Raw genomic sequence first — 10266 nt, forward strand, 5'->3', positions numbered from 1 at the left:
TTTCCCGTCGGCTGTTCTGTCTTCCTGGAGCCGTGAGGAGGAAAAACAAACCCACTCATTCAGTTCACAAAAATACCAGCATCCGGGTCCCACCGAAAGTATCCGGACGCCTGATCGTGAGCATGTTGGGAAATCCCACTTCAGAAATAACCTGTATTCAAATAGAGTTACAGAGTGACTGTGTGTGGGAATTTGTGCCCGTTCAGGTAAAAGGTGACAGAATTTGTGTGGCTGGGTTAGGGAAAGAATCGGTTGACGTTAAATTATTATTATTAAAAATAATAATAATAATAATATTAATAATAATAAAAAATAACATAATAAAAATAATAATAATATAATAATAGTAATAATGATAATATAATAATAATAATATAAAAATAATAATAATATAATACAATAACAATAACATAATAATATAATAATAATATAAAAAAAAAAATAATGATAATAATATAATAAAAATAATAATAATATAATAATAATAATAAATAAAACAGCAATAATAATAATAACATAATAATATAGTGAGACTGTAAGACCCCGTTCCTTCTCCTGTGTCTGGGGGACACATGACAGCCTCGGCCTTAATCGATCAAGGGTGACGGTGGCAGAAGTGGAGAAAGACAGAAGCTCCAGTTGTCCAGCATTGGATTGGGTGAAAAATGGGAAAAAGCGCCTCAATCCAAGATGAAACTGGTCTGAGACTCAGAGGCGAGACGTGTCAGAGCACCGTCCCTCATTGTGGACGTTCTTTGAGGAAAGCCTGGCAGCTCCTAAGCCTGGCATTTCCGCCGCCAGTAGTTCTTCTGTTTGAGATGTTTAGATTGGTGGAGGCCTTTACGCTGATCCTCACCACCTGTGTTTGGACGAGTGTGTGCGAGTGTGTGTGTGACGTCCAGAGATATGTCGATGGTATTAGGAGATGTTTACGTTCCTGGAGGCACTGATGTATGAATCCCGGCATATAAGGTCTTACACTCACTGACCGTCATTTCCTCCTCTGCAGGGTGCACGGCGGATGACCAAAAGTATGTGGACACCCTTTCTGGTTGAGGCATTCTGTCATTTCAGTGACACTTATGTTCTAGGCCACCCAGTTAGTCTGGAAGTGCCTGTCGAGTCTGGTTCCTCTCAAGGTTCCTCGCTTACACCAGAGCTCGGACGCTCTTCAGGGCTTTCGAGACCAAGTTCATTGTAAACAGAGCTAAATATACAGGATAGGGTCAAAAGTACTCGGACGCCTGTGCTTTTCAACATCTGCTTCGATTCTCTGCTTCAAAGGGCGCAAATTCCCCCAGACTTCCCAGAGAGAGGGAACCATTAAGCTACCACTGTCCGCCCAAGATGAGGGTTTGGGATGTTTAGAAACCCCCGATTCTTGGGTGTCCACATTCTTTCGGTCATTGTGTTTGTACCTGAAGACAATCCAAGCAGTTGAGAGTTAAGAGCTTTGCTCAGGGGTCCAACACTTGCAAGTTCAAACCATTAAGCTCCCACTGTCCACCCAAGATGAGGGTTTGGGATATTTAGAAACCCCCGATTCTTGGGTGTCCACATACTTTCCGACACGCTGTGTGTACCTGTAGACAGACTAAACAGGATGTTATCTCCACAGCGTGTGGGTGAGACGGTGCTGATAGGAATCAGTGTGACGGTTTCGGTTTTGTCTCATCAGATAACCGAGGACACTTCAGTGCTTCAGTCTCGCCAACGCAAAACTTCAAAGAGTCGCCACCAATGCCGCCGCCAATGCCGCCGCCACACCCCCCCCCCCAACATACACACACACACACACACCCAGAGACAAGAAGGTTAAGGACCTTGCTCAAGGGTCCAAAAGTGGTCAGGATTCAAACCCTTGGCCTTCCAGTCTTGAGTGTGTGTCAACTGTGGAGGAATACGTAGAGTAACACTCCCTTGGAAAATGCAGAGACTCTGAGAATCCGCCGCTGGTTGGTGTAAAGATGAAGCTTGTGCTTGTGCTGCTCTCTCTGGCCAGCAGGGGCATCATGAACCAGCGCACAGGGAAACCGAGAGTATCCGAACACGGAGAGTCTGGCTAGAATGTCTCTGCGTAGGTCCTGCTGAGTAAATAAGTGAAATTCCTCGCCGATGAATCCGTCTTTGTCCGTCTGATACACTCGCCGCCCCCCCCCCCTTCCCCCACCCACCCCCGGAGCTGAAGAGGAAGGTCGGAGGGTTTGACCCGAGAGGAAACCGTTTAGAAGAGATTTCTTACAGACTCTCGGAGCTCTTCAGGAAGTTCTCAGGACCCTCAGGGTGGGACGTTTTCCAAGACGTCCACACTCGCATTCCTCCCCATTGTGGTGCCCGTGGACGAGTCTCCGGATTATTGAGACGGATTACAGGATGGAGACGCATCAATCACTGGCTGGTCCACATGACTGGACCAGGAGGACCGAGAGCTGGTTCTACGCTCGTGTGTTTTAGCCACGACAGTCGATATGATAAAGGAAGTCATGTTCTCCCGGCTTTGCAGAAAGAGTTTAGGTAAGGTCCTTTCCTGTTCCAGCACGAGCGAGCTCCATGAAGACATGAAGAAAACCAAGAAGCTCCAGCGTCCTGCACAGAGCCCTGACCTCAGCCCCAATGACCAGCTCTGGAATAACCCGGAACACCAACATGATGTCATATTTTGACTGAACGGGCACAAATTCCCACACACAGACCTACTCCAATATTCAGATCACACAGACGTCACTCGATTTTATTAAAGTTTGTTTTGAAGACGAGACGTCCGACAAGCTCACGGTCGGGCGTCCACATATTTTTGACCATACAGTGTACCAAGAATCTTTGCTCAAATGTTTATTTTGATGCCTAATCGCTTTTTACACTACAGAAGTGTAAAAATGCCAAGAACGACTTATTAAAACGTAAAACTGTGTCTTAACAACTAGGAATTATTAAGTTAGAGTAAAATAATAAATAAATTAATAAATAAATAAGAATATTACCAATTACTGTGTAGTGCATAATAATTAAAGCATTTTTAAAAAATATTATAATATAAAATTATTATAATAAAAAGTAAAATTGTTTGTTAAACTGGTTCTACAAATTTTATTTATTTTAGTAAATAATATTAAAATATCGGGGTTTTTTATTTATATAAATGGGATTTATATCTATTTAACGTTACAACATACAGTACGTCCAGGTAATAATCACATTTAATACTGATTTATTTTTTTTAATATATAAAAAAATATATTTATTTTTTCTACACAAAAAACTTGGGAAAAATAACCTAAAAATCAGTAATAAATATTAAAAATAAATAATAAATAAAAACAAGAAATTAATTAGATACCGTTTGAAGTGCCGCGAGTTGAAAGTGGATTAAATAATAATAATTATTATTATCTAATTATTTAATAAATAATCCACCAATATTGATGGATGTTTAATGTATCATGTAAGGTGGGAATTTATGGTTAAATAAATATAAACATTAATAAATAAAAAAGACGCGTCGATCATGTTTAACTCCTGATTTTTGGAGATGTGGCGCCCCCGTGTGATCTTTAAGTGAAATACAGCCACCAGTCTTTTATAGACCTTGATGAGACCGGACGCTCATTGTATCGCTGTCCACAACCAAGCAGGCTTCACAACACCATGAGGTTAGAGGCTGGCACAGCACATGGAAGCTTTTCACTTCACTTCAGACCAAGCTTTAAGGTGGCATGTTGAAGAAAGGAAGGGCGTGGCAGGCTGAAAGTTCGCGGTGATGTAAAGCTTGCTCGACTGTGGACAGCATCAGGTGTTTTTGGCAGTTTACTAGGGCTGGCACTGGTGAAGGTACAGTGACACTGTTGGGCCCCGGAGCGAGGCTCTTAACCCTGAATTGTCATAACAATAAATGTACATTTGAAGAAAAGAGCGAACTGGAGCTGACAACACGAGAGCGGGGGATTAATAGCGGTTCAAGAATAAACACGGCGAGGCTGGTATGTGGGTGTAGGGAATATTTATTGGGTATTTATTGAGCGTAAGTGCTGGAACGTTCTACAGGGATTATAAACACGGCGCGACGTTTTTCATTCGCTGCGTACACACACTTATAATAATCAACCATATTTAATACTGTCAGATATAAAGGCCGCTACGATGGTTCGCCGCTGAGACGGCGTGGGTCCTGGCGTCATCGGGCTCGGGGGGGAAGAGTTACGCTGGAGGACGGGGGGGAAGAGAAAAAAATATAGTGTTAGTTTTATTTCTAAACACTCCCTCACGTCACTGCAATAATAATACCTCACCTCTGACCGAGACGGCGGCGGTGGTCTCGCTGGTCCCGACGTGATTGCTGGCCACGCACTTGTACGTCCCGCTGTCGCCCACTTTCAGCTGGGCGACGGTCAGAACCCCGTCCTTGGTCACCTTGGCCCCGGAGGGCAAGCCGGCCCTGCCCACGCGCGACCACTGGAAGCTGATGGGGTGGGACCCGTGGGCGATGCACTGCAGGCGCATGGTGTCTCCGCGGCGAGCGCTCAGGTGGTCCGGAACCGAGGTGGCGTACGGCGGAGCTGAAAGGTCAGACCGGAAACAATCAGTTGCCAATAAAGTCGCCGCTTGCACCACCCCCACGCTGGCCGACCAAACAGGCCACACACTGGTACTGTGATTTGGCCATGCTAGTCTTCCCTGTACTGTGCCAAATTTTGTCTAGGTGCTGCTGTAGCGAGCACTACCCAACTACTCTGGCACTCAGAAAGTCAATGGCCCCTTCTTTCCACCAGCCGGTGGTGGATTCTCCCACCAAACTGACCAGAAAGCCGCCGAGAGACCCTATCCGACCGTTTTTTTACTTCGTTTTTGGTTGGTGAACGAGTATTCGTACTTACTGTCGACCTCCAGCTGTACGTAGGCTTCCTCGAAACCGGCGGAGTTTGTAGCATTACAGATATACTGACCTGAAACGGAAGGGAACGTTCGTTTTTAGCTTCCTGTCCGGCGTAGGACGGAACTAGCTTGCGACAACTCCTTACCCGAGTCTTGGCGTCCCAGGTTGATCAGGGTCAGGGTTCCTCCTTCTACTTTGTGCTGCCATGGCAAGGGAGCACGTAGCTTGGACCAGGAGATGGCGGGAGTGGGGGAACCTGAGAGCGCAGTGTGAACAGCGGTTAGAATACCTGACTAGCGATCGGGACGTGCCTGGTATACGCCACACCACCACCAACGATCGTAAGTAAATGCCAGCGAGAAGAGAGGGAGTTACCGGTGGCCCGGCAGTGCATGGTGACCGTTTTTCCCTCTACAGCCGCGATGTCCGTCTGGCTGACCGAAGCTTTGGGCGGACCGCCGCCCGAGACTCCGCCCTCCAGCCTAAGCTCCACCTTCTCTTCCGTCGTGCCGTCCTTGTTATGAGCCCGGCATACGAACGTCCCAGAGTCCTGCGGGTCCGACACGGTCACCTGCGCATACGTACATACAAGTCAAGAGTCGGGGCTTTTGTGTCATGGGTGCACTGGGACACTGCGACACTGCCCACAGTCAAGCAAGCTTTGAAAGGCCTCTATGCTAGACGGATGCCCCCGGCTTTAAAACTGACCCCTTAAAGGAAAACAACTCTGGAGCAAAGGCATCTTGCTTGCTTCCTGACCTTGACTAGAGATCACTGTTCCATGCACTAGCCTTGCTTGTACGGGCACAACAAACCAGTAACAGTGCAGACTAGGCATCTTAAGATGGTTTGGAACTCCAAGGACCGACAACCCTCACTTGTCGGAATAGACACGCACCTTCAGCATAGCCTTGGTGTCCGTCGTCGTAGAAACCAGCACAGTCTCTCCTCCCGCTTCCCGTTTCACCCAGGTGATGGATGGACGGGGCCGTCCGGAAGCGTGGCACTCCAGAGAGGCCGTTTCGCCCATTCCTACCCTCACTGGGCCGGAGGGGGTGACGCGCACCTTCGGAGGTTCTGAGACAAATGAAACAGTACAGATGCTAGTGTACAAGTCCATGAATCAACACACACACACATATACACACACCGGGGACTCACGTTTGACAGACAGGGTTGCGGTAACGATGGTCTTGCCCTGAGCGTTGGTGGCTGTGCAGCGGTACGGCCCCTGGTTTCCGGGTTGAGCTGAAGCAATTGTCATTACTGACCCATCAGGACCGACCTTGATGTTATCTGAGAGGAAAGGACATTAACACCTACTTAGACACCCCAAGACCCCCAACGCACCCCAATTAGCGCACTACAGGCTGGGGGTTTATCTTGGCCAACATACCGTTTGGGCACCAATATTATAAAAACAAGAGTTCAAGAGTTCTACCAAACCCAAGGTAAGACCTACCTCCAAGCGGCTGGTTGTTGGCTCGTTTCCACTCCAGCTGCACAGGCTGCGAGCCGCTGACCACCCGGCACCGGAAACTCACCGTCTCATCCTGTTTGACCACCGCGCTGCGAGGCTCCAGCGACAACACCGGCTTCTGCGCCAAAGCTTGGACAGTGACAGAAGGTTATAAACGACTTGACGTCTGGTTGCCAGTCAGAGTTTAGATGCCGATACCAACAAACTCTATTCTTCGTTGGACGGAACTCTAAGCTACGGTAGTTCTAGATTTCCATCAGCGCTCGAGGGTTGAATCTTCGGACGACGGGGCAACTGGACGCAGAGAAACAGTGGCGCAAATTTTGGGAGGTTCGGGAGACTTCTTGAAGAGATAGTTCCTAGTTCCTGGAGAATTGAACTAGAAGAAGGAGATTCTGGTTTGTACCACCACGTTGGCTCTTGGGAATCAAGTCTCCCAGCATGTAAGACACAGTGATGTCACTGGTCCTACATACTTACATCATTTCTATAAAAAAATAGCCAAATGTCGCCGGTGCCCTTTAACGGTTGGTCGACGGTCGCTCGATCCCCCAGAAACAAGACGCCTTCAGGTCTGTGGTCTTTAGACCTCTGGTTTAGAGTACAGCCCATCCCAGAATTATTCGATTCGATTTTAAAAGGTTCCAGCGACAACACCGGCTTCTGCGCCAACGCTTGGACAGTGACAGAAGGTTATAAACGAGCGTGTTAGATATCGTTGGTGACCCATCGGTGCTGCCAACCATGAGCTGACGTCTGGCGTTTAGATGCCGATACCAACAAACTCTATCCTTCGTTGGACGGAACTCTAAGCTACGGTAGTTCTAGATTTCCATCAGCGCTCGAGGGTTGAATCTTCGGATGATGGCATGTAACCAGTGGCACAAATTTTAGGTAAGAGTCCACAAGTAAGGTCGGGGGACTTCTTGAAGAGATCCTAGTTCCTAGTTCCTGGAGTATTGAGCTAGAAGAAGGAGATTCTGGTTTGCGCCACCACGTTGGCTCTTGGGAATCACGTCTCCCAGCATATAAGACACAGTGATGTCACTGGTCCTACATACTTACATAATTTCTATTTAAAAAAATTTAGCAAAATGTCGCCGGTGCCCTTTAACGGTCGGTCGACGGTCGGTCAATTCCCCAGAAATAAGACGAATTCAGGTCTGTGATCTTTAGACCTCTGGTTTAGAGTACAGCCCGTCCCAGAATTATTCGATTCGATTCTAAAAACACTCAATATTAATAAGAAGACGTAAAATGTGCCTATAGATGTATAGATATATATAAATATAGATATATACGCCCAGAAAATACTATATAATATTGATAGTATTGTTTTTTACCAGTTAGAAGGAGGCTCGAGAAGATCAGCGCAGACCTGATGAACTCCATGATGAAAAGACTCTGAATCTGTTTCTCTCTGAGTTCTCCTATCAATATGAGTGTTTGTTCGCCGCCAGGTCCACCTCCCTCCCAAATTTCACCCCCTCCTACTCACCCCCCACCTACAATCCCATGCTGATCAGAGCGTCTACTGTTCCACTCTTCCTCTACAGTCTGAGGAACTTTGTAGCCCAGCGTCACAAAAGCGCTCGACAAGATTCGTATCGAATACGGACCCCATAACGAGTCCGATTTCTAATTAACCCGAGTTCATTAACGTTCTTTGATGTTGCTTTGATGTCCGCGTCGGTACGTGAGCGCCGTTTGAACCGTAGCTTAAATCTGCTTCATGTTTATTCAGCACAAACGTTTTATCATCTGTAAACAGAGGAAAGTCCACGCTCTGATTGAACGGGGGGGGGGGGGGGGGGGGACAGTGTGTCCATGCAGGCATGCACGACCAGGCCAAAAGTATTCGGACGCCGGAGCGTTGGCTTGCTGTACTACTACACAATCCTTCACTTACCATATAGAAGCACTTTGTAGTTCTACAATTACTGACTGTAGTCCATCTGTTTCTCTACATGCTTTGTTACCCCCTTTCACCCTGTTCTTCAATGGTCAGGACCCCCACAGAGCAGGTATTATTTAGGTGGTGGATCATTCTCAGCACTGCAGTGACACTGACATGGTAGTGGTGTGTTAGTGTGTGTTGTGCTGGTATAAGTGGATCAGACACAGCAGCGCTGCTGGAGGTTTTAAACACCGTGTCTACTCTCTGTCCACTCTATTAGACGCTCCTACCTAGTCGGTCCACCCATAGATGTAAAGTCAGAGACGATCGCTCATCTATTGCTGCTGTTTGAGTCGGTCATCTTCTAGACCTTCATCAGTGGTCACAGGACGCTGCCCAAGGGATGTTTTTGGTTGGTGGAGATTCTCAGTCCGGCAGTGACAGTGAGGTGTTTAAAAACTCCAGCAGCGCTGCTGTGTCTGATCCACTCACACCACCACCATGTCAGTGTCACTGCATAATACCTGCTCTGTGGGGGTCCTGACCATTGAAGAACAGCATGAAAGGAGCTAACAAAGCATGCAGAGAAACAGATGGACTACAGTCAGTAATTGTAGAACTACAAAGTGCTTCTGATCGGTGTAGTTGAATAGTAGCATTTTTACTACAAACATACTAAGACATTGACGTTGGGAAATATGACGCTACAGGCACTTTAAAAACGTTTTTAACTATAACAATAAAAAGAAAAAAATTTATGCACAATTAATGTGTTTAGTAGTTATTATAAGTATTTAATATTGATACTGTATTAAATTGCTATGTTCCTTATAACCTTTTATATAAAGAAAAGGCACCAGTTTTTGGTGTATAAAGGTGTGTATAACACACTTTAAAAATAGATTTTATTCTATAGATTTTATTATTATTTATCAAATTGCTCCAAAACAAGTTGTATTTTATGAAGTGTAACCCACATTACATACTACAACTCTTATACTGAGCTAGCTAACACAACTTTTACCTCAGGTTACTACACCACACCTAAACCCAATATATGTTTCTGTTTAGATTCATAACTGCGCAAAAATGCGACTAAACTCTTTAAATGTCTTATATAAATCACTACAAATCATAAGCTTCATACTATATTCACTATTTTGCTTTAAAAATCGTTAAATCGTTGATTATTTTGCAGTTTTTTACACGACCGACCTGCCGTTAGCATCGCGGCTAACAGTCTGGCTGTCGTGTGGAAGGAGAAAACGGTCAAAACGATCGAGTGGAAGCCAAAAAGGATCAAAATACATCAAATGTATCATATATACTTCCCAGAAATTGAAGTTAATTATATATTTATATAATATACGATTACATAATTACAGAATATACACTTATATGATGTATATTTTACAATCTGAATGCCCATAAGGGCGCCACTCTAGATATAAAAAGTATGTTTACACTTTATACATGTTCTATTTTACACATATATACCTATAAACAGCATATATAAGACATGCTTCTTATATACAGTATTTAATAATAATTTAATAATAATAATAATATTAAAACAATGAGATTCATGATAATACAGCATGTTGCATAAATCTCATCTATAAATCTGTTATTTATATTTTTATTTATCTATTTCATTAGTTCTATATCACACTTTTCACAAGTTTTTACTCTCTGTGTGAAATGTGATCATATATAAGAATATTAGCGTCTACCACAAACATACTACGTCATTGACATGTAAATTGTGACACTACAGGCGCGTCCTTAATTATAATAATAATTATAATAATAATAATATAATACTGTAGAATAAATAATCTATGTATGATATGTATTTATTATCACTTCCAGAGAGCATTATTAGTGTAGTAGTAGTTTAGTATTTGTCGCACTGTTTGTGTGTGAGTGATGTGAGGTGTCCGGCACGTTCCGCATCATTTATGCTACGTCATTTGAATTGTAAGAGCTTTTACTGAACCTTGTAACACTGGACGTGTA

At 44.6% G+C, this 10266-nt stretch overlaps 1 protein-coding gene across 1 annotated transcript; it reads right to left on the reverse strand.

Annotated features, from left to right (window-relative positions):
- Positions 1-3980: 3980 nt before the first annotated feature.
- LOC134329264 (basement membrane-specific heparan sulfate proteoglycan core protein-like) lies at positions 3981-7798 on the reverse strand. Its single transcript, XM_063010472.1, has 9 exons — positions 7694-7798; positions 6333-6479; positions 6032-6166; positions 5769-5947; positions 5246-5441; positions 5016-5126; positions 4872-4940; positions 4287-4553; positions 3981-4199 (listed from the first exon to the last, which is right to left on the reverse strand). The coding sequence occupies exons 1-9, from the start codon at positions 7740-7742 to the stop codon at positions 4195-4197; spliced, it is 1158 nt and encodes a 385-aa protein (XP_062866542.1). The 5' UTR covers positions 7743-7798; the 3' UTR covers positions 3981-4194.
- Positions 7799-10266: the final 2468 nt, after the last annotated feature.

Source organism: Trichomycterus rosablanca, chromosome 15 (genome assembly GCF_030014385.1).
Source record: "Trichomycterus rosablanca isolate fTriRos1 chromosome 15, fTriRos1.hap1, whole genome shotgun sequence".
Lineage (NCBI taxonomy): Eukaryota > Metazoa > Chordata > Actinopteri > Siluriformes > Trichomycteridae > Trichomycterus > Trichomycterus rosablanca.